The sequence below is a fragment of the Siphateles boraxobius genome, unplaced genomic scaffold, assembly GCF_051911475.1.
Source record: "Siphateles boraxobius isolate OS27281-9 unplaced genomic scaffold, OSU_SipBor_1 5, whole genome shotgun sequence".
In the NCBI taxonomy this organism is placed as follows: domain Eukaryota; kingdom Metazoa; phylum Chordata; class Actinopteri; order Cypriniformes; family Leuciscidae; genus Siphateles; species Siphateles boraxobius.
This window is the reverse complement of record NW_027509141.1, coordinates 16,332,403-16,357,507: the sequence shown is the minus strand read 5'-3', so window position 1 is coordinate 16,357,507 and position 25,105 is coordinate 16,332,403. Positions and strand designations below refer to the sequence as shown.

The 25,105-nt window shown below is 37.4% G+C and overlaps 1 protein-coding gene across 4 annotated transcripts in view; it reads right to left on the bottom strand.

Moving 5' to 3' along the window:
* Positions 1-4,825: 4,825 nt before the first annotated feature.
* Positions 4,826-25,105, bottom strand: part of mast3b (microtubule associated serine/threonine kinase 3b) — a 47,089-nt gene continuing 26,809 nt past the window's right edge. For all 4 annotated transcript variants that reach the window (XM_077202920.1, XM_077202921.1, XM_077202923.1 and 1 more), the window contains 15 exons: positions 23,566-23,774; positions 23,081-23,219; positions 22,870-23,002; positions 22,611-22,776; positions 22,378-22,479; positions 16,022-16,144; positions 15,742-15,854; positions 13,395-13,555; positions 12,262-12,383; positions 11,689-11,889; positions 11,299-11,525; positions 10,453-10,575; positions 9,402-9,538; positions 8,848-9,029; positions 4,826-7,978 (listed from right to left, as the gene is read on the bottom strand). In XM_077202920.1, the coding sequence (XP_077059035.1) occupies positions 6,969-7,978; positions 8,848-9,029; positions 9,402-9,538; positions 10,453-10,575; positions 11,299-11,525; positions 11,689-11,889; positions 12,262-12,383; positions 13,395-13,555; positions 15,742-15,854; positions 16,022-16,144; positions 22,378-22,479; positions 22,611-22,776; positions 22,870-23,002; positions 23,081-23,219; positions 23,566-23,774 (3,148 nt within the window). In that variant the 3' untranslated portion in view covers positions 4,826-6,968. The remainder of the gene's footprint in view (positions 7,979-8,847; positions 9,030-9,401; positions 9,539-10,452; positions 10,576-11,298; positions 11,526-11,688; positions 11,890-12,261; positions 12,384-13,394; positions 13,556-15,741; positions 15,855-16,021; positions 16,145-22,377; positions 22,480-22,610; positions 22,777-22,869; positions 23,003-23,080; positions 23,220-23,565; positions 23,775-25,105) is intronic.

The following is a 25,105-nucleotide window of genomic DNA, read 5'->3' as shown; positions in this document are numbered from 1 at the left end:
ATGTTCTTGACAGTTTTCAATACAGTATTCACACAATCAAGAATTAATGGAAGGCAGCCTCTTGACTCGAAAGATGTGCCGTTTTACAATTGATGTGCATAATCTATATTAGCATAGTTTAATGGGTTAATAGCACTTTAATAATTATATTACATCAACAATAAGATACTGGTATCAGCTTATGTATTTATTATCTGGTAAGCTGTTTCACTAAGAAATGCTAATACATCCAGAACTTACCGTAGTTAGCATATCATGGCAATGGTATCAAACTCAACAAAAATAGCATGTGGCGCAGTTTAACAATGTAGTGTGTTTAAACAACAAAGTATTTGAGGAAAAATCGCTCAAAAGTCACCTCAGAAGGAAATCCACATCCAGTTAAGATTTAATCTGCTGTTGTCTGTGTGGTTCAAAAGTGTCTCTCTGTTGAAGCAAGCGGTCTAGGTTTTGACCAGCTTCATCAAAAAACCTTTCTATCTTTCCAATATTCTGTGCAGATAAAATTCGGGACACTACAGCAGTGGCAATAGCCTGAGACTGACAGTTGTTGTGGATCACACGGTGTCTAACCTTCTTACCAGGTTCAACGATTAAGAATCCCGCCTTTACCGGAGGACCTTGCATGGTGGACCGCTCTCTTACGTATTGCCTCAAATAAGCAGTGTAGAGCTGAATTAACCTCGACAAACCTGTTCGGTACGACAAACGCAGCGATTCCGCTGTTCCTTTAGGGACAGAAGCCAAACGAATCCCATGAATCCTCATGTGCAGGTGGATTGCTGCTCCATTGATCCACTGCTTAATACTATACGTGTTCAGCTGCTGATCCAAAGTCATGCTCTCGTAGAGCTCGATTAGAGCGTATTTCAGCTTTTGGTCATAGAGTTCAGTAATTTCACCCATTTCCTCAAAGTTATTGGCCCTCTTAGACACCAGTTTGAGGTATTCACTCGCAATGCTGCCGATTTCCGAAGAGTTATCTGATCCGAAAGCCTTTTTAAATGGGTCTGGGGTCACACCATCCATCTGACCAACAATACTGGACACAAGAGCTTCAAGCAGGAAAGATAAAGCAAGCGCAACAACTCCGACACCTCCGTAAGGTACATTAGTATTCTGTCCGAAAACAGAGGTCAGGTTGGTGTCTAAAGCTCCCAGTTGGTCTGTGGTAAGGCTCTGCTGGACGGTCGCATACTGCAGGTTGAGTGCAACGCTGGAATTGAGGGACAATAGATTTGCCACCGTCCCATCAAGAGTGATGTCTGGGAGGATCCCGCTGTCCTGGGCAACCCTGTAAATACTGTCTATTGTTGCTGGAGTAGGGGTGCAGGGATGATTTCCCATGTTTAAAATGTTTTATTCTAATCTTCTTAGTTGGTCAAAACATGAATAGATACTTGTGCAGTGGAAATGAGACCAGTTGTTTTGAAATGGGCGAAAAAGGACAGTGCCAAAGTACACAGTTTAATCCGTACAAAAGCAAACAATGTGACAAAGTCAGGGTAAACATTAACATAATTTCGATTGAGAATCTGGTAACTTTACCAAAAGATTCAACAATAAAGAACACCAGATATTTGGCATTTTTAGCCATTTGTGTAGGCCATTAAAGGTTTTTCCCATGTGGGGAATGTTAAATATGTGTATCTCTCATTCATGAAGTACATTGGCCTACGTTTAGAAAAATGAGGTAAGATCAGTAATGTACGGAGCCATAAATCATTCCCATGATTTATTAATTCATCCCCTTGTTTTAGATCAACTGTGGCCACGTTGTGCTAATTAATTCCCTCGTTTTAGTGAAAACATAGCCACGATTTTTTTTAAATTAAAACAAGGGAACAAATTAATAAAGTGGGCACAAATGAATCATTAACAAATTCATAATTCATGCAAAAAAAAAAAAAATTCCTGTATGCCATGTGCGTGTAGTAATGACGTTTTTTCCCCATTATTTTAATGTTTCTTGTGGTTCAATTATAAGATTAAAGTTTTTTGCACACATACCGGTATACAAAAAACAAATATACAGTTGTAATCCCCAAATTTAACTAACTTCTGAAAATTATTCAACCCCCTGAATAGAGTCCCTCAAAAAACAGCACAAATCTGCAAAACAGGTGTTGTCTTAAGCACACCTGATGCAACTAATCAAGGGCTTCATTAGTTGAATAAGGTGTGCTTGAGCTAGAACACATGAAATATCTGAACTGGCTAGGTTTGTTGGGTGTATCATTTGACTGCATGTTGTAAATATTGCTTAAAAGACAAAAGAATGGTCCAAAAAGTTACGAGAAGATATCATTGCCCTTTACAAACAAGGAACAGGATACAAAAAGATTGCGAAGGCACTAAATGTTCCTAGAGACACCGTTGGAAGAATAGTTCACAAGTTAAAGGAATAGTGGTTACACTACATGGACGAGGCAGAAAAATGAAGCTTTCAGCGGCTGCAACCAGATTTCTGAGAAGGCAGGTTCAGAAAAACCATTGAGTGACTGCAAATGACCTGGAGCAAGACGTGGTTGCAACAGGCAGAGGTTTTAGCTTGCACAGTAAGGTTCGTAAAACGCATGCCAGAACTCCATGAAATACACCACTACTGACCCAAAAGCACAAGAAAAGTGCTCAAAATCATATAAATAAGCCACAAAAGTTTTGGGATTCTGTTCTGTGAGGCAATGAAACAAAACTGGAACTTCTCGTGCCTATGGATCAGCGGTATGTCTGGAGGAAGAAGAATGAAGCATATGCTGAAATGAACACTCTGCCTACAGTTAATCATGGTGGGCCTCGGTGATGCTCTGCGGCTGCTTTACATCCTCTGGCACTGGAAACCTACAGTGTGTGGAAGGCTAGATGGATTCATTAAAGTATCAGGAAATAGGAGAAAACGTTATGCCATCAGTGAGGAAGATGAAGCTTGGGCGTCATTGGACCTTCAGGACAATGATCCCAAGCATACCTCAAATTCCACTCAGACTTGGTTACAGAAGTCCTGGAAGATTCTACAGTTGCCATCAAAGTCAGCTGACTTGAACCTCATAGAAAATCTCGGGTGGAATTTGAAGGCGGCGGTTGCAGCAAGCAAACACATGAATATTACTGAACTGGAGGCCATTGTTCACGAGGAAAGGGCTAAGATTCCTCAGAAACGCTGACAGAAGCTGCTGTCTGGTTATACATCTCGTTTGCAGCAGGTCATAACAGCAAAAGGGTGTTCTACGAAGTATTAAAGATGCTTGCCATGAAGGGCAAGCATTGAATAATTTTGAGACTGCAGAAGTCATTAAAAGTTGCATTTTCAGTTGAATTTGGGGAAACCACTTGAAACATTTGCTGTGTTGAGCTATTTCAATTACTTTTGTTTGATTTGTTCATTGCAAACAGCTGAAAGTCTATACATTTTTTCCAATAAACCTTATTTGCAATGTGGGTTTTCATTTTTCATTATTCATTTTTTCAATTTCATTAACAACTGTATATGGAGAAAACATTATTTTCAACCCTCATTCTGATCCTCTATCTGAAAATAAATTTTTAAAGGGCTGGTTCACCCAAAAATAAAAATTTGGTCCTCATTTACTCACCCTCATGTTCCAAGCCTATATCAGTTTTGTTCTACTGTTGAACACAAAATAAGGTATTTAAAAGAATGTTGGTAACTGACAGTAGCCATGGACTTCCAAAAAATTATTTCCTAATATGGAAGTCAATGGCTACCGCAAACTGACTGATTACCAACATTCTTTAACATATATTATTTTGTGTTCAACAGAAGAATAAAACCCTAAATTCAGTCTGTACATCATAAAAAGTCTCTTCTGAAAATTTGGTAAAATTTACTAAACTAAACCGCTCAATTCATATGGATTATTTTTACAATCTCTTTTTAAAATTTTTGAAGTGTCAAATTGGTACAATCATCTAATTACGTAGATTGTCAATAAAGAGAGAAAAAAAGCTCTCAGATGAATCAAAAAGATCTTAATTAGTGTTTCGAAGATGATATGAGGGTGAGTAAATTATGACAGAATTTTTGGGTGAACTATACCTTTAACAACAATCCCATGAAGCACTGCAAAATATGCATATATATATATATATACAAATATTTAAGTATTTTGAAAGCTAGGGAGATCAGCTTGATTATGTCATTCGCAGTGCTTCATGAGAGTTGGCAGAGCTATTGGTGGAATCTGGGAAATCCTTGCATACATATAAATATGAAATGGTTTGAATTTGTACATTTTAATGTATTTGAAAGACAACAGCCTTCCAATGAGAGTAATGCATGGTTTAATGACTCACTGAGTGTTAATTCAAATAATAATTTATGCGTTGATCAGGAGCTGATTAGATATGCAATGTTGAGAAAACACTCCTTAGAGTGAAATAATGTAAATGATAAAGTGAAATGATTTCTGTAGATCCCTGATCAAATGCTGTTTACAGTGATAGGCACATAACCGGTGGCTGGGGTCTGTGTGTGCAATTCCACAAATCTGGAGGAGCTTCTGAATGTATAGACTTTTTTAGAAAAGAAAATTTAAAATATATAAAAATATATAGTAAAATAAATAAATTATGAGTAATGTACTTCCATTGGGAGAATAACATGTAATCATTTAATCAATAAAAATGCAACTAGTCTGAAGTATGAATATTTTAAAATGTAATATAATCTAATTACAAAGATTTAATTTTTGGAATCTGATAAAGCAATCAGGGTTACAAGTAATCAGTTACTGCCCAGAATTGTGTGTGTGTGTGTGTGTGTGTATAGATATAAATATATGAAGAAAAACAAAAGTCATTTATATTCCATCATAACCAGTGAATGATTTATTACAAAACATCATCAGACAAACAGTTAACATTAAAAAATATTTATAAAAATTTATTTCTTTTTTTTTCTTTTCTTTTTTTACAAACATACTAATTACCAAGTCCTGACAATTCTGGAAAAATGGAAGAAACCATCAGCACAGCAGGTTATATAGATGTTGGATTTTCAGTGCTGTGAAGCATTAGTTCGAATGCAACATCAGTAGACAGTAGATCGTGACCCCGTCTCGTCTGAACATGTTTAAGAGTGGGTTTGACATCCACAAGACAAACACTTCATCCACTAAAGTCTGTGATTACAGAGGGATAAAATGCCACAACTGGGTCTGCATAACATGAAGCTTTTAATAACATTACTGTAACTCAAAGGCTGGGTTATACTTGACCATTAAACATTGCACTCAGGTTGCCATGCCAAAGTGAACGGTGCATTTACTTAACATGCAGCATGCAAACGTTCGGCTGACAGGCAGGAAAATACAGCCTATTCAAATTTACACCAATTTGTGTCTCACAGAGTGTTTACGACTACAGTAGCCTGGTGCATAAAGTTACAGGGAGAGGTCACAATTAACAAACCTCAAAAATACAACAGAAATGTTTTCTTGGATCGGTCAAGCATATGTCGTTTTTCCTGAAGGTCCAATATAAATGAAGTCCTGACTGACTGATAGCATCCAATTGACTGTTAAACCTTCTCATGCAGAATCTATGCAATAAAAATACTGTCATATTAGATCCAAATAACAACATATTAAAAGTAAAAAAAAAAGTGTCTTGGAAGAGTCATGCATATGAACAAAAACATCCAGTCTGTTGTGTGCAGTGTCTATTAACAATGACATCACACCGAACTTTAAAACAATAATCTAGCTTAAGCCTCCACCCACTGACTCCAGTTCTGCAAACATTTGTGATTAAGTTACCTTCGCACAGTAGAAATCCATAATATATATAAAATGTAAACATTTTTCCAAGTACAAAAACTTGCGAGCACTCACAACAGGCCAATGGTCAAAAAACTCATGACGACGTGGTTCGTTACTCAGTGATTTCTTGTTTAAGTGCACAAGCAAATGAGTTCCGGCTAGTGTGAGGTGTGTGACTGCATGCTTAACTATTTCTTCAAATATTTCAGGTGTGTCTGTGAGCCCATTCATTTTAGCACCTGTGAAAATCTGAGATGTTTTAGGTTGCAGGTAAACTGAACAAAGCTGGGTGAAAAAGAAAAGTACAAGAACAATATTTAAGTAAAAAACAAACAAAAAACAAAAAAAAAACGTGCAAAAACAAATTGTGGGAACTGTGAAAATACATGAATAGTTTTACCTTAAAATTGAACCCAGAAAGGGGATCATGTTTGGTTTTCAGATATTAAAGTAAAGAACAAATTTTTATAAATTCATTAATTCAATTTAGCTTAATGTAATTAAACAGTATCTGGAAATGAATTTAATTTAAAATGTTCTAAATCTAAATTCATCTTTACAAAATGGTCAAATAAAACAAGGTGTAAAACTTAACTATTTGGTTTGATGCATAAAATTCACATAGACAATTGATTTTGACACCTTGACCAACATGTAACTTCATTTCAAATGACTTGTGGGGTGTTCCCACAGTTGAAGCCCAAATGGTCGACACAAACAGAGTTCTATTTTTCTTTCACACGGATCATTTCAAACACTCTGTAAACCCTTAGAGATTGTGGAATAACACATGAATACAATTCCATTCAAATATCATTTGAACCTGCAGCTTTTAAAATCACACACAATGTCGGTGCAAAAATGAAAAGCTCTTGGAGGATGAAATGGATTCGAAGCTTTTGCACATTTTCATAGAAAAAAAATCAAGTCATTCAAATCCCCTCAACCCATTCACAGAAGGTGAGAAAAATGTACTAGAAACTTAAGTTTTCTTCTTCTTTTTTTGGCCAACAGCACATCTCCAGTACACTATAAATTAAAAAAAAAGCATAAATATTCCCTGCATAAGACTATCTTACTTCCATTTACACACCAATAAAATACTCCACTTAGTAATTGTTTGAATTCCGCGTGGCAACAAATGTCTCACGCCGGGTGTATCGTGAAGCCCACGGGGATGACAGTCCTTTACTCATTTATCTCTCTTTCTATTAGCTTTATTCTGGACTGACGCTTTTCTGGCTTTGCTGCGTCTGCAGTCGTCTCACCGGCTTCCTGTGTAGTTGCTGAGGAGCGTTGGGTGTCTTTGGCAGCACAGTCAGCATGAGGTACAGCTTGACTTTGAGTATGTGACACGTTTTCCTCAATCTCTTCCTCGTCTTCATCCGAACAAAGCCTCCAATCGTCTGCTTCCTCGCTCTCGGATCCTTGCACGGCGATCTGAGGGACCAGCGGACTCCTCCTCACCATGCACTCCTCCTCCGACTGCGTTTCGCCCATCGTCTGCTTGGCTGACTGAGCGGGAATCTGGGCGGCCCGGTCATCTGGTTCGTCAAAGCTCACTTCCTGAACGGCTTCCTGCTTCTTGAAGGAATCTCGGCGTTCGGAGAGATTCAGCTTGCGCATTACAACGATCTGCTCCATTCGGTCACCGGGCCAGTCCCTCATTCTCTGGCCGCAAAAGTACCCACCCAGCCTGCCGTGATCCAGCGAATATGTTGCACCACAGGCCACCTCTGCCTCAGTATCTCCCAGTACATCCACCTCGCAGTGGGGGACTTCCAACGTGTGTCTGCGGGGCGCGTGGGGCTTTTTGTCAGCAAATAAGGCCCCTGAGAGTTTCTCCGCAGACTGGACCCTCTTCAGCAGAGGGGAACGTGGAGGTTCTGCACTGCGGGGTCTGACCACATGCCGAATGATCGTGGGTGGCGAGAGGGTCTTGCCGTGGAAGGAGTGGAGGGTTTTGGAGATGCTGGGTAGGGGTGAGGGGGAGCGCTGGGGGGACAGGGCCTGTGGCGAGGAGGTGCAGGCCAGAGGTGATGGTGGGATACTGCTGGTGGACTTCCTTCTCCCCACTTTAGTGTAGCGTTGGTTGCCAAGTTTAGAGCCAAGGCCGTGCAGCGAGCTGGGCCGCATCTGGACCGCTGGTGAACTGGGAGAGCTGGAGCATGGAGAGACGTTCTGGGGCAGGCTGGCTTCTGAACAGATTGCAATGTTTTGTGACAGTTTTAACAATATAATTAATAAACTACATATTTAATATATTATAATATATTATAACAATATTTACAATCAACAAAAGTTTTTTTTGGCATTTTCTGATTGAATTAAGTGAAATATTAGCGCTGGGTATTGACACACATTTCACAATTCGATTTTGATTCACAAGCTTGAACATTGATTGCGTTGCGTGGCATTGTTTACAAGCTGTTTTGAAATCTTTCCGAAACATTTATTGAGCAATTACATGATACATTTCTGTAAGTCGTACTGTATCTTTCAACATACCTTCAGCTGTTCATTTATCTTTGTTATGGTATAACTAGTAGTAAAAAGATAATTGGTTCACATGTGCTTCGTGCTGCTGCTTCGCTTGAACTGAGGCTACAGCAATCCGTCACACCACATTAAAGAGCACCACAACAATACTTAATCATGACATTTGTGATGAAGTATCAGTGTTTAAATTCTGTCCATTTTATATATAAAAAAGTAACAAACTTATTGCGATTTATTGGATGGGAGGTGCGTTACAAACAATATTTCGTGAAGTTGTGCTCATGCATCAACTGAAAAGAGCATAGACTAAAAGATAGATTTTGGGAATTAAGAATCAATATTGGGTTCATCAAAATGAGAATCGAATAAAATTGAGAAATCAAGATTTTCACACCCAGTCCTTAAATATTTTAAATATTTCTTCATTTTATAATATAATAACAACTGTTTAAAAATAAATATTTTAAGAATTTTATATTATTTTATTAATTTACATTCTCCAACTTAAACTGATTAAGTACTGGTTGAAAAATAGTTTCATGTTTTCTATCTAGAAGTGGGGTCATACCAGCGGTGTGGTCGGGGACGGGGCTCCGGCAGGGTGTTGTGGGTCCGGAGGAAAGGCTGTGGGTGGGAGAGCCTGGCAGACTCTCGCTGGAGGACACCGAGTGATGGAGGCCGGAGGAGAAACTACGGCTGCTGTGCATGACGGTGCTCTGTTTGGACAGCTTCTTCAGCATGCAGCGCCTCCTGGGTGAACAAGAGAGATCATTCAGGGTAACGGCAAACATCGATGAATGATAAACTCTTGCAAGCGGAATCAAACTGAATTTTCTTACTAACATTAGCGATAGACAAATATATCAGCCAGTAACCATTTCAATGGATAATTAAACATTTTTTGTTGAGTAAATTGTAAAATAAATGTTAATTCAATTTCAACAATTATACGTGCATCTAATTTGCGCTCATTAAATTGCATTATGTATGCAGAGGGCTTATAGCTTCCACAGTCTACCCTGCACTGAGTATTGGGATCAGCCATTAAAAAAAATCAACCACTAATGATGTAATGTAATGATGTAAAATAATATGAGAGCTTTAAAACAAGAGTTTTCTGACCGGTCCTGATTGTCCCTCCATTTGCTCCTCTTACTGCGGCGGGCCATCTTTCCTTTACAGCTGCTCTTGCGTGCCGGCCCAATCTTTATAGATGTGTCCTCTAGCGCAATAGTCTGCAGGGACACCTGGTTACCGCTCTGTATATTAAAAAGACCAAATGAAAGTAGATGAAGCTAGTTGACAAATTACACAAAATAAATCTATTACACAAAAGATGATCTATTAATCTCCCCTAACTAGTCAGAATACAATTTTGTGTTAAGGCATCTGCAATTTTATTTTGACTAGTTAATTACATTTTCACTACAAATAATTTAATTTTACAGGTCCAAATTGAATTAGACAGTAAAATAAATCTTAGATATTTTTTTTACTAATCCAAAAATTACATTGTCAATACCTGCCATATGAATTATTACTAGTCATAATTGCCTTACAGATAACTAAAACATTCAATAATGTCTAGTCAAAACTACTATTTTAGATACCTGTAAGGCAATTTTGACAAGTTATTATTAGAACATGTATTTTTTCTAATTACATTTAAAGGGAGTTATTATCTATAACTCAATTTGAGCTAGTAACATGCAATTAGTTCTAGTAGAAATGTTTGGCTAGTCAATAAAATTGCAGATATCTTTAATCATTCTTCTCAATAGTTTGAACTGTATTATTACTATTAGAAATTATTTTTGTCAAAATGTATTTCAACTAGTAATGTTATGAGCATTTATTATATATTATTAACTGCATTTAATTCATTATTTTAAAAACATTGCCATCTATTATCATATTGCTGTTGCCACAATTTAATAAAACTAAAAAGCCACTTGAGGCTTTGAATAAAGTGATTTTACCATGGTTAAATGTGTTTTAGGCATACAAACATGGTTAAAATAAATAAAAATAAATTCACTATCAAGTGCAGCTTCAAGTAAGGGTTTCAAAATGTTGGGTTTTTTTTGTGTGAAATCCCTCAACTGACATTTTGGTCTAGTTCAGAATATTAAACAATGGTTCAGGGAATCCCTTCATGCTCCTGTTCAAATACCTTCAAGAGAAGTTCCATCATCTCTGTGTGCACTAGACCCTGCACAGACTCTCCATTCACATGAGTGATCAGATCACCTGCTCGCAGTCCAGCCTCATGGCCAGGGCTGCTCTCCTCCACTCTCTGACAGGAAAACAACAGAAGGAATCAGAATAAACAGACTGAACCGTCCATCTTTAAAACTCAATGTCTGAGGTCGTTTACACCTGGTATTAAGATGCGTTTTGGTCGATAGGATCACAAGTGGATGATGTAGTTGAAAACACATTTGACTGGATTGATTTTCTAGTGTAAACGCTCATGTGATCAAATGTGTTCGAACAGCCACGAAAGGCCGCCTTCTCTCCGTCTACTGACCTAACGCGTAAACATTATGGCATTATGGGAAGTGCACTAGCCAGACTGGATTTAAACTCTGTCGGCTGGAGAACAAAGTTTGGTTGGAAGACGAAAACCGTACAAAGCACAATGTTTTCTCGTCATTCCTGATTTCTAACACACTCTCAGTATTCGGCGTGGTCTTGCAACTATCAGAGCAGAAACGGAAGCTGATGCTCCCCGTATGTTTTTCTGTTTCCTTTCAAGTTCATTTGTAAATTGAGTGTGCTTATTTTGCCAGTTAGTTAGAAAGATCAAAAAAAAAAAAACATACATGTACCCTCTTCTCGAACAAATCAGGACAGAAGAGGTTGAAAGTGGACAGAAGAGACAGATTGAAACACCAGGAGTAAACGGGAATGTGTCTCCCTTGTCTACTTGTGATCCGATCTAGCAAAATGTAACTTAAAACCAGGTGTAAACCGAGTTTGTTCCGATAAGAGGCTTTAGAAGTGATTCTCTGCTCACCGAGACCATGTGGTTTATGGTGTAAATGTCACTGGTCCCCATGTAAACACGAATGGTCTGCAGGGTGAAGCCGTATTTCTTCCCAGAGCTGTGGATGATGATTGGGGGGCGGAGCCTGCTGACACTGAGTGACAGGTCTCGATTGGGGGAGGAGTCTCGGGATGATGGATTAGAGGAAAACGATCGAGGGGAAATGGAGCGCGCCTGCAGTCCGCAACTCCCGTCGTCTGGGCAAAAGGAAGAAAAATGTCACAAAAATTTTTTTTATGCATCTGAAACAAAACCATGACACTAACATAAAATCTATAAATCCACTCTCTAGATATGAAGAGAACCACCTTTTTTAAATTTTTTTTAGAGGTGCTATGGTAACCATGTTTGGGGTCTGACCTGGCGTGATGATGAGCGAGAGGGTAGACACTGATGCAGACTTGGGGACCTTGCGTCCTGGTGAAAGTCGCTGTCTGTCAGGCGCTTCCAGCTGGTTTCCAAAGCACTGCGGAGTCCCTTGTTCCCTTGGCGACGAGTGTTTCGTTCCTGTGCTGTTGCTACGAAGTCGGAGTCGTCGCAGGCTGGATACAACAACTTCAGCTGCAGAATTAAAAGGTTTGCATCAAAATAAAACTCCATCCAGTGAATGAAGCACAACATTATTATAATTTACAAGGACTTGAATTTGATTGCTAGGGGACACATTTACCATAGTATATAATTCTGTATGAATTTGCATAATAGCAAGAGATTTTCTTTGATGGGTGCTTTTTGACATTTTATAGAAAGACAAAAATAGAGAAGGAAATGAGGGGACAACAGGATTGGAACATGACATATCGAACCCTCATTTCCCATCTTTATGTGGCCGGAACGTATCCACTACTAGGCCACCAGTGTTTTGAATATTGTGAAGGGCAATAAATTGGTAACAAAAAACTCTAAAATGCGGTAATTTTTTAGTCAACTTACCCTCATCATCGGTGGACAGGGCGAAGCGTGGCATGGCCTCTAGGCTGTGTGTGCTGCTCACCACTAGTGGGCTCACAGCACGCTCGGGCTGAGAGGAGCTGGATGAAGTCCGAGGGCGGAGGCTGAAATAAAATAAACGCATTCAAAATGCTGGTAAATAACATCTACTGTGATTGAGCCTCAATAAAAACATAAATATAAGGAATAATGTAGATGCAGCTGGTTGTTACCACAAAGTAAACCTGCAACAATGTCAGGGTCCTACTTATTACACGGCTACTTGCCACAAAAAAAAGAATTAGACAAAATATTTTATTAGCTCATTAAACTCAACACGTCCGCACAGAAAACCATTCCTACAAGCAGCTTTGAGCCTAGACTGGTCTTCTGTGTACAACTGTGTGTGTGCGATTTCCTGGGCGAGTCGGAGTGAACTGCGGCACTAATAGAGTCTCATGAATGCGCGGTCGTTCACAGAAGGCCAAGGTCAGGATTTTTGAAAAACAATACATTCAATTTCAGTTTATTTTTTATCAAACCCTATCGTACACCACCTGAAAACTGACGCATGGAAGATTCTGTGATGCACTGCCATTGTATGGATGAGAAACAATTTTAGAATCTTACCTGTTTATTCTTATAATCCATTCGAGTGTACAAAACAAATGTTTTGGCAACAAGACGAACACTTCAAAAATATAACCTATGCCAATAACTTATACTGAAATCCGAATTTAAAGTCAAAACCTGTGACTCAAGATGGCAGCAGCTACATTTGAATAACATGAGAGTGTGTCTGCAGTGTGATACGAGGGAATTGAAAGAAGCACTGGCCTCACATACCCAGATGAGAGATCATTTTACAGCGTTACTATCATTACAGTGGAATAACTGACCTCGGAACGTCGCAACTGATCATAATCAAGCATTTCAGAGAACCATACAATAAGTAGAATAATATTCTAACCAGAACGTAATACTATAACGGGTATAGTTTTTATTTTTCTAATTAATGTCTATTAATTATAACGTTTTCTGTATTGTATAATATGTTCCATCGTATTGTAATGACACGTGTAATGACAGAATTTTGATTTTGAGGTGAATGCATTTCTTGATTCCTCGATTCGCACCTTGCCCTCTGAGCCGAGAGCCTCTTGTCTCCAGTGGAGGCCTGCCGTTGGATCTCTCCATGGGAGTGAGTGTCTGCCCGGTCCTCTATCTCCTCACTGTGACTGCGGTCGGAGGAGAAGCTCAGGGATGGGGTGGCCAGGTGCTCTGAGCTGCTGTACACCTACAAAATTGTGGATAAGAAATGTCAGAGAGAGAGAGAGAGAGAGAAAGAAAAATGGCCACACAACAGGAAAATGCTCCCTATGTTTAGCTGGCCCTTGTTTTAAAAAAAACATATTTAAAAGCAAAAGTTTAATTACAGATGTTATTATAGAAATACTATATGAGCCACCCATGATTCATTTATTAAAAGGCATAACCTAGGGTTGTCACTAACAATTATTTTGGTAATAGAGCAATCGGTCGATTATTTTGACGATTAATCAAGTAATCGGATATTTTTTCGTGGTAATAAAAATAGACCTGAGCAAAGACCTAAGCCTTTAAAATGACTTGAAACATTTATACTATGGTCTGTCTGAATACTCGATTATGATTGGCTGGAAGGTGTGCAAAAACACCCTTTTAAATGCACAGGTAGTACCAAGTCAGTTTAATCACGGTTTTATATTAATGCACTGTTTTCACTGAAGCGCACATATGCCAGTCACCCAGAGATCATGCTTCACACACACACACACACAGAAACATTCAGGGAGGAGAACAGAAACTTAACGCTGCCCTGTGGATTTTAGTAATAAAACAGCAATGCTACTGAATTGCTACATTACATTTCTCATAAACTAGGGGTTACATTGCTATTTCGAAGTAATTAAACTCACAGCTTCATTATTAATAGACAAGCTGAACAGACGCAGGTATGAATCTCTCTCTCGATAATTCAATTAAATGCTATAATTTATTCATCAAATAAATGCAATCTTACACACTAATTAATCTCTGTCTTATTCAAAGAGGGCAGAATGCTAGATCTAACGAGCCTTAACTGACGAAAATAATGTCACTTTTACGGTTAAATATTATGCTGCAGACATCAATAACTGCTTTAAGTTATCAATGCTGGCAAATGACCATGGTATAAGCGGGATAATCCACGGCTAGCTGTGCTTTAAACGATTTTAATGCACTTCTGGTCGGGCAGTTCTTTGCCTCCACATTGTGCATTCAAATCGTTTTATGCACAGCTAGCCGTGGATTATCCCTTACATATAATAACCATGAGACAATAATATTTGGTTCAAATGAAGTTTCAAAACCAGTAATCATATGGTTTTATAGACCAACACTTTTTATATTATGTATTTTAACAATCATCTTTGCAGACATTTGAATATAATACATAATGTACATGAGGACACCAACAGCCTGGTGTTGTTACACTTTTCTTATAACAGATCAAATCCTTGTTTAACATCGAGTAAACATTTGAATTAAATGTCGTTTGGTCAATCTTTCATATTTGGCCACTTCTTTACGATAGAATTGATTTTTTAACAAGACTAAATGGACATCAAACCATGCAAACTCAGAGTGAGGGTTTAAATATTTATTTTTAAATCACTATGAACAGTTCGCATATTTATAATGTTTAAAAATGATTTGCGCTACAAACATGATAAAATGGCGCACATTGCGTTCCCAAATAAACGTTGTAAAGTAACCCAAACTAAATGATGTAAATGATAAGAGTTTTATGTGGAGCAGCATTTACAGTGAACAGAGCCACACATAACCTGCATGCATGCAAATGATTAAAATGCGCGGATATATATATATATATTTTAAATCTGCAGCGGCAGCATATATACTTATTTAATTGAATCAAAGCCTTTACACTATGCTATGGTTTTTAAATGGTTTTAATACATCAAGCAGCCTTAAAAAATGGTCTAATAATGCGCTTCATGGATTCGCGTACGTGGAATTCGCCACTTCGATTATTTTGCCAGTTACTCGACACGGGCAAATTGCAATCCAGGATTTTTTCAAATTGAGTATTCAATTTTAATTGAGGAATCATGACAGCCCTAGTAAAACCCATGTGATACTGATACGAGCCCTCATCTCATGTGTGCGTATTTAAAACATTTGTCTGACTACTTTATTCATTTCTTTATTTAACGCAATAAAATGTGTGGTTTATGGAAGCCTGTTTCTGCCTCCAAAAAAAATAAAAAAATAAAAAATGGGCAATTAAAATAAAAAAAATAAAAAAATAAAAAAAATCAGTGAAAGAAAGTGGCAATTACAAGAAATAAACAATATGATTATGACTGTTCAGTCACACACATGTAATAAAAAAGCTTTCAACAATCTCAAAATGCGCAGACAGCAAAAGGACCCAACCTTGCTGAAACGATTTGACCAAGAAGAAAACCCTCGTATTTCTAGGGAAGACTCCTCATCATTGGTTTCATCATCCTCATCGGAGGCCAAATGATGGTAGCGTTCAGATCGTGCTACAGAGGAAAGAAAACCAAAGGATTTAGGGGGCAATAGTCAAGTACAATGAAGAAATAATAAGTGCAGAAGGCACAAGAATGCGCCGATATTTCCAGAGCGCTTTGCTCCAGGCATTTATGGAGATCGCAGAATCTCTTTCCTGTGTTGAATAAGTGGGACTCACTGTCAAAATAACTAGTGTCATCTTCGGCCTCCAGCTGAGGGATGAATTCAGCTTTCTGACGCAGGAGTCCATTCCAGTCCAGACCACTGAAGAACAAATGCTGCTTTACTTCTGGAGCCCCACCTACAAACACACGGGAAGTCATACTTGTCCAAACCTCGACATAAAATAGTTGTAGAAATGAGGTTTGAAGGAAATCGAACTCTAAACAATTTGTTTTGAACTTAAATGGGTCATATCATATTTTTTTTGTCATTTCATTCTACTCAAGTTAATGTTAGTTTTTCAAACTATTATATTATTATAGCAATACAATAGTTTTGTGTGACCAGTTTAGTTTTTGACACTCTCTGGATGTTTTTTGTGTCTTTAAAATCACAATGTATCAGTGTTTTTGTGACGGATGCAGTTCAGCAGAGACTGAGACATATGATAGTGTGAGTGACAAATTGACCTGTTTTACAAATATGCAGAGAAAAAAAGCTTAAATTATATACAATTATCTATAACAATTCAAAAATTAAAATTAATTATATATATATATATATATAATCATTAGTGCTGTCAAAACGTACGTGTTTACGCATACAATAAATTTCTTTCAGCTTAACGTGCTAAAATTATTGAAAATTTTAATTGAAAAAAATAGCAATTTTCCCATCATCCTTTGGCTAGCGTTACATGAGCGCACTCTTATGCATGCATATGCTTTTAACTGTCACCGTCCCGCTACCAGGATGCCCAAGTTTACTTCACTATATTACAATTAAATCCTAATCTAAATCATGACAAACTATATATCGTTAGAAAGGTCTAAGACTCCTAAATAGACATTTTAGCACTGTTTTTTTGAAAAATTGTTGTTACAAATTATGAAGGAAAAGTAATATATGAATTTATGACAAGAGTGCACCTCAAAAAAATCTACATCATAACAGGAGTTCTGACCTTCGTCACAAAAAGTCGACGCACACACATGCTAAAAGTTAATAAAGCATATAATCTAGTATTTGTCAATAAAAAATGATATAATAATATTATCCTCTAAAAAGTATAATATATATATATATATATATTATCCTCTAAAATATATCTTTTTTTATGGCCTTTTTTATTACATCACATTTTATTAGTAATCATAAATTAGGTATCATTTGAAAGCTTACAAACTCAGAATTCATCCTGTGAAAACTGTTTTGAAATTGGACGTTGCGTTACCATAGAAATGGTACTCTAAATTCTTTTATCGGGCTCCTCCCCTTTTGGGCGTCATCATGTTTCATAATTTATGATCAAAACCTTTTCTAATCTTGCCAAAACACATTGCGAGAAAGGTCTGAGTCTCAAGTTTCCATATTTTGTGACAGAAGTGATATTTGGACAGAAATTTATTAATTTGCTATGGCAGAATGCATACATTTAAAGGGGTGGAAAAATGGCATTTTCACAAGTATGTAAAATAAATCTCTGATGTCCCCAGAGTGTGTGTGTGAAGTTTTAGCACAAAATACCCGCAGATATTTTTATATAGCATGTTAAAGTTTGTATAGCATGTTAAACATTTTGAGGGTTTGCAAAAACGCACCGTTTTGTGCCTGGCCCTTTAAATGCAAATGAGCTACTGCAGAGGGTGGGGTTTCAAGAGCTCTTGTGTGTTAGCAGAGCGATTACCTCACGCAGACACAATAAAATGACAGAAACTGTTCTGCATTTAATGTTAAAACAGAGTCAGACAAAGATGGAGAGACTCAAGAAGACAACATGTAAAATGCAACAGGACGTCTCTGAATGGTTAGTTGATGAATTTATGTTTCTGATGTGGAGTTAACTATCTTCACTTAGGATATTCTGTCATGTTAATTATAAATCGCTCGCATAGGAACTGTTGTGAGATGCACACAGAGTGATTTTCTATTGCCGGTGAAAAGAAGGATGCTAAAGTTTAAGCTGACTCATAGAGACACTCTTATACAACAACTTTTCCTCTTCTCAACATGGACTGCGTGTTTCCGGGGGCGGGGTTTATGTACATTTTAGGGTTGCAGATGTCACTAACCCGGGAGGAATGTCGTGTAGTCCCTACCAGCCGTTTCTTGTTGTCCTTTTCTTTAAAAGCAAATATCTCCCTTTGCTTTGAACTTTGAGCGTTGTAACTTTGCAGATGTTTATGCTCAAACAGCAACACACTAGCTAAAGATAGAAAAGTGAAATCATACTTTACCACCCCTTCAAATTCAATGTAATGTGTGTCACCAGGTGGCTATTTTTTAAACAAAATCTCATGGGAACTTCAATATTTGTGATATCAACTTCATATTTGGAAAAACTTGGTAAGATATATGGCTTTCATTTTATAGTATTTTTTTGTAAAATATATATTTTATATAAAAGAAAAAATATTAAGTACAGTATATTTGATTTACTGTAAATTTAAACTTCCATAACTTTTTCATACTTTAATTTTTTGTGCTTTCAGTGCTTTCACTTCAGCAATAATCTGCTGATTGTTTTCTTTAAAACAAGACTTGGGTCTATATCCCAAAGCATTCTTGAATTACAACCATTTAAGTTTGAATAGTGTATTTTAATGTCCATCCTCAAAAAGGGGGTTGACAGGTAAGGGGTTAAAACCATTCAAAAGATAATTCACATCAGCAAATCTCCTGTCTGTGACATGCACACGACACGCCGCTTCAGACAGCGCTTGAACGGACAAAAACACACAAAAATATGCCAAAAATGCCAGTTTTATCGAGTATCCTCGCAAGCACAGTCTTAAATGAGTTAAATGCATGTAAAGAGTTGTGAGAAAATAGTCTAATAATAGCCTAATAAACCTGCTGCTGTCATTACTGTTAATCAAAGAACAAAAGAAAAACAAAAATCACTAACTGCTCTTGACTGAAAAAAATTTGTAGCGTTAATACCAATTCATCTACATTTATGCAGTGAAGACTGTTTGATAACTTTAGTCAATTTCTGTATATTTTCTACCTGTTTGACCTACCTTAAAATCTTAAAGCACTGTTTACAAGGTTACATGGGTAAAAAAGAAAGTTTTACCTGGGCAAGTAAAAATCTGAATTGGTCTGACTGGGCCAATAAGCATATTGGTAAATGTAGGTCTGTACGATTAAAACAAGATTTTTTTAACCGCAAAGGATTCGATTAGAGTCTGGTCACGTGACACACGAGAGTAAAGCAGTCTGGAGAGGAAGCATATAGTCCTGGCCTACAGGAAAGAACGGTTTATGTTTAATCTATCTAATATTGTGTTGGTCAGACTATAAAATAGGAGTGGGAGAAAAGATTCTCTCTCCAACGATTCTGAGCTTAGTTTTTTAAATTGCAGGTGACCGATGGCGATGGCGTTTTAGAAACACTCGTATTCTGCTTGCCACACACACACATTTCATATTAAAAATATGAAATTCACTGACAAAGTGCTGCTTTCAATTTCAAATGCTCACGTGCGCTTTATGAAGAGCGCTCGCGCATGCGGCTGTGTGAGACTCCGTGTAAGTGGTTAAATGTGTACTTGTGTCTCAAAATGCTTTTATGATGAGAAATTAATGTAAACACAGTCAGTTATGTCTTGAGAGATTAAACAGACAGGACAAACCACATCTTATATTTCAAGAGAGATCTGTGCATTGGTGTGAATGCAGCTTATTAGATCTCCCGCTGTCTATGATGTCATCAGTGATAATCCAACAACAGTAAAGATGAGAAAGAGAAAAATCACTCACAGCTCTTGAATGGAAAACGTTCAGATATACTCTTAAATACTGAAAGCACTCTGTTTATTGCTTGTACCGGTAATATGTTTTTTTTGTTCCTCTTTATTATTTACTAGCTTATATGTTTTGAAGCTATATTAGTTGTTTATTTAAAATTCTTAACATGCAATTGTTTTAATTTAATTTTTTAATGTGTAATTATTTTAAAAAGTACTTAAAATCTTTTTTTAATTTAATTACATATGATCAAGAATCGTTTTGGAATCGGAGCGTGAGGTGCCTAAAGTTTCTCACCAATACTATACAATGATATATTGCTTGTCTTTGTTGAATAATAGAGAAGATAAAGAGCTTAAAAAAATAACTTTAATGTTAGGTCTGATTAATCACGATTAGTTACAGAAAAATGTGAGATTAATTTGTTTTTTGACAGCACTTATCATTTATAAAAATTTAAAAAATTATATATTTATACACATTTAAAAAAAAAATAATAATAATGTACGATCACAATATATCGCAATAAAAAAATGCAGCAATATGTATCGTGGATAGTGACAATATGTATTGTAATGTGTATAGTTTACCCAAAATAAAAATTACTGTGTGAGAACAAATTCTAGTTTTCAGAGTTTGTGTCAGTACTACATTATTTTCAACATTATATATAGTAGTCTAATTTATAAGAATTCAATGGGTCCTGATAATGTCAAATGTCTTGTTACCATTAAAAAGTGGCCTACATTATTTTAAATATATCTAGTCAGTGACAGCACAAGCATATTAGTCTAAAAAATTGTGTATTTTCAGCTCCAGAATTATGAATATTGTTATTCCGGTGTCTCTATTGTTCTGTATTGGGTTTCCAGCACTCAGTCCAAATCTATTCATTTACACACACAATGTAATATCAAATTTAGCATTTTAATCAACAGAACAACTTTAATTAACTTTTATCATGTGTCTTGGAGTATCGCAATAATATTGTATTGTGAGTTCAGTACAGTGATATGTATCGAATCGTGACATGAGGGTAACGTTACACCCCATATATATATATTTATACATATACATACACATATAAATATATATATATATATAATTCAAAAACAGCTTAATTCACCCTTCGCAGGGAGCTTGATTGACAGGTGATCTGACCAATCATACTTCGCCATCCGCCATTTTGTCCGACAAAGCAGTCAGGAGAGTTCGTAGATTAACATGGGAGGATTTGAACTTGAAAAACTGAATATACTGACGCCTTTCCGCGGTTAAAACAACATTCCTTCTTATGTTCATTCAAGTTTATTTGATGCTATAAATGAACTAGAAGGAAGAGATGATCGGTTCACGGGCAGCTTTAACTGAGGCTGTACAGCGATCTGTCACGACACATTAAAGAGCCACAAAACGGTATTTATTGTTTAAATTTCTTTAAAAAAATGACCAAATTTGAAAGGTGAGACTTTGTTTAATATGTTTCATATCAAAAGTAACCGAAAAGTAACCTGGTCTTTCCTTTCTGTCAGCGTATTGTCAGTCTCCTCTCTGATCCGCAATGTATTTTTCACTGCGTGAGAACATGGTGTGTGCGTGAGAGCGGCGTAGCTTGTCGGACATAGCGACAGTAACTAAACCCCCTTTCACACAGAGATTCCGGAAAATACACGGATAAAGTGACCCGGGATTTGACCCGGGTTCGTTTGATTTTGGTTCATTCACACTGCCAGTGATTTTACGGAATCAGAGAGTGCGTTCACACGCAACCCGTAAAAATTCCGTGAAGACACGTGACATCGATGTGACATGTAATGTATCAGCAGCGTCTAGTTTGCTTATGAGCTGCGATTTCTCTCTGGAGAAACCACGCTTGGGCCTTTTTTTCTCTGATTCGATCATAAACTAGCGCATTACGTACCGTTACACTAGCCTGCTTTCACTTCACTTCAGCGTCATCATTACGACACGGCATTGGTTACGGCAGAGTTACGGCTTTTATTCACACAACGTGCGTTCCGGGACTGATCCCGGCAATGTTACTAGGTCCCCGACCCGGGATCAATCCCGGCATCAATCCCGGGTCGTGTTTGAGTTCACACAGAAGGCGTACTGGCAATTTCCTGGCAATTTCCCGGGATCAACGCGCTGTATGAAAGGGGCTTAAGGGGGACGGATCTTTGCGAAGGGTCAATTCCATTGTTATATTGACGAATAAATTTTTAAGCAAAAATACAATACTGTTCTCAAGCTGCCTACCATGTGGCAAAAAACTTTAGTGAATGACAATTACATGTCACTGACATGTACACGTGAATATGTAAATACGGGCAATTTGTAATCCCAGACATCCCATACAAATTGTATGACTTTCTTCTGCGGAAAATAAAAGATATTTTGAAGAATGTTGGTAACCAAACAGTTTTGGTGACCACTGATTTGACTGGAAAAAAAAAACCTTTCTGAGACATTTCTCAGAATATCTTCTTTTTTCCTCACAGATGAAATATGTCATATGTCTGATTTGGAACAACACAAGGATTTGGATTTTTGTGTGAACTATATATAGCTACAATTCTTAAGAACAATTGAAGCATGAATGAATGAATGACAAAACACCTGTTCCAAGTCTCTCCAGTGGGCTTTGGTTCAGTAATCGTGTGATCATGTCCTGGGCGTCTACAGGAAGAGTATCATCCCCATCTGGCCAGATAATCTCATCTGCGTAAGGAACAGCATGTGTCAAATCCTTTGATCACAGTTTTATTTTAAAGCAGTTGGTAAAGCTTCCCGTTTCTTTTAACAATATCTGTGTCTCACCAGCTGTTTAAAACACATTCATCTGAACTCACCGCTGACGACCTGCCCAAAAAGCTCTTCTGGTGTGTCCCCGAAGAACGGAACACATCCCACCAGAAATTCATACAGGATGATGCCCATGGCCCACCAGTCGACGGGTTTCCCATAGCCCTGCCGCAGGATCACTTCTGGAGCAATGTACTCTGGAGTGCCACAAACCTACAACATAGTGATTGACTCTACATTAATATCAATAACATTTCTTGAAAATGGACATAAATTGTATCAAAGGAGTATCATGCTCTTGCCCACCTGCTTGTCGATAAACTCCCTGGTGTCTTTCTCAATGTGGCCCTCATACAAATTGGTTGTCATGTTCATCAGGCCGATTTTTGAGAGCCCGAAGTCAGTGAGTTTGATATGCCCCATTGAAGTAATCAAGAGGCTGCGAAGGGTTAACAGAACAGTTAAACAAGCTACATTTCCAAACAGTTGCCAAAGAGGTTTTTAGGTGTTTTCTCACTTGTCTGGTTTGAGATCTCGGTGCACAATGCCGTAACTGTGGAGGTACTCCAGTGCCAAAACTGTTTCCGCAAAGTACATCCTGGTCATGTCCACAGGAAGTGGGCCCATGTTCTTTAGCACATTGGCACAGTCACCACCTGAAGATCATATTAGCCCAGAGATATTTATTTATACATGTGTATAACTTATACATGCATTGGTAAAACTTTGAATATATTCAAACCACATATATATATATATATATATATATATATATATATATATATATTAAAGAATACGAGGTCATTAATTTAACAAAAAATAATGATGTGCACAGATAAATCATTTATAATAAACACTGACAAAAAAAAATCCAAAAATAAAAAAACAGGAATTGTCCAATTTGATTTCATTTTGATTTTAAATCTGTGTTATTTCTGACTGATTGTTTAATGGCAATTTGTACTTAAACATACATGTTCACAATGGAGTTGTTGAGTTTACCTTCCACATACTCCATGACCATGCACAGATGTCTGCGGGTCTCAAAGGAGCAGAACATGCTGACCACAAAAGGGTTCTCTGCAAATGTCAGGATGTCTCGCTCCACAAACACCTGCTGGATCTGGTTTCGCAGAATCAGGTTTTGCCGGTTGATCTTTTTCATTGCAAATCGTTGTCGAGTTTCTTTATGCCTTACCAGATACACAGCCCTGCAGGATAGATGGAGAACACAGCAAGATACATCACAGACCTGCAAATAAACAAATATATTAAACTGAAGTATTGAGTTGTGGTCTGACGACTGGTGGGTTTAGGGCTATGAAAGAATATTATTTATATATACATATGTACACACAGACACACACACACTAGATTTGATTAAAATAGATATTTAACACCATAAAAAACACACTATAAATATAAATATTTCAAAGAAAAACATACCTCTTTTATAAAGTCTCATATTTTTGATATTTTAATTCAAGAAGTCTTTTTTCTGATATATTTTTAAGGTAATTTAACCTACAACTATTGAATTGCCAACACACTCACAGTTATTCGGTTTTGGTGAAGAAAATTCTTGAATTTGAAAGCTTGAAACCATCCTTTAGTTGCAATTAATTTAAAAAATAATAATTAAAAAGCAGGTGCTGGCGTTTGACGCGTGTTGGCCAAACAGCACTATAGGAACTATCAGTGATGTAAGACCCTACTCTGAAGGAGCTAAGTTAGTTCCCCCAGTAGGCATTCCATCGAACTAATATCGTTCCCAGTCCCTGCGGGTGAACACGCTAAAAAATACATAAACACAATAGTGTTCTAGGAACAATGAAAAAGTTCCTCCGGTGCGAAAGCCCCTATTAACCAATACAATACCTATTAAATATAAATGTCCAGGGCCAATAACAAAACATAACCTCCGAATACATCTGCATAAACCCGCACTCGCCCTCTCACACAAGCGTGCGCGCACTGTCACCATGTAATCATGTAAACTCCCTATTGAACATCATATACATTTTTAAATATTTCTGATTACTTACAAAGCACTAAATGGTTTAGCTCCGCAGTACTTGAGTGAGCACTTAACACATTATAGCCCGTCACGTCTATTGCGATCTTGAAATCCTGGCCAGTTGATAATACCTAGAATATCAAAATCGACTGCTGGCGGTAGATCCTTTTCCTATTTAGCACCAAAACTCTGGAACAGTCTTCCTAACATTGTCCGGGAAGCAGACACACTCTGTCAGTTCAAATCTAGATTAAATACACATCTCTTTGGCCTAGCATACACAACAAATTATAAACGTCTATTCAATGTTAGGCTGCATAGATTAGGTCAGCCGGAACCGGGAAGACTCCCCATAAATCCTGAATGTACTCATTACATCATAAGAATGGCGTCTAGGCTAATATTATTCTCTCTGTTTATCTCGAGGTTTACCGCAGTCCGCCGGATCTAGGCCGTATCCAGATCTGATGAAGGACCTGCTCCTGGACACGACGACAAGGCATCCCTGAAGTGTCAACTAGTCTC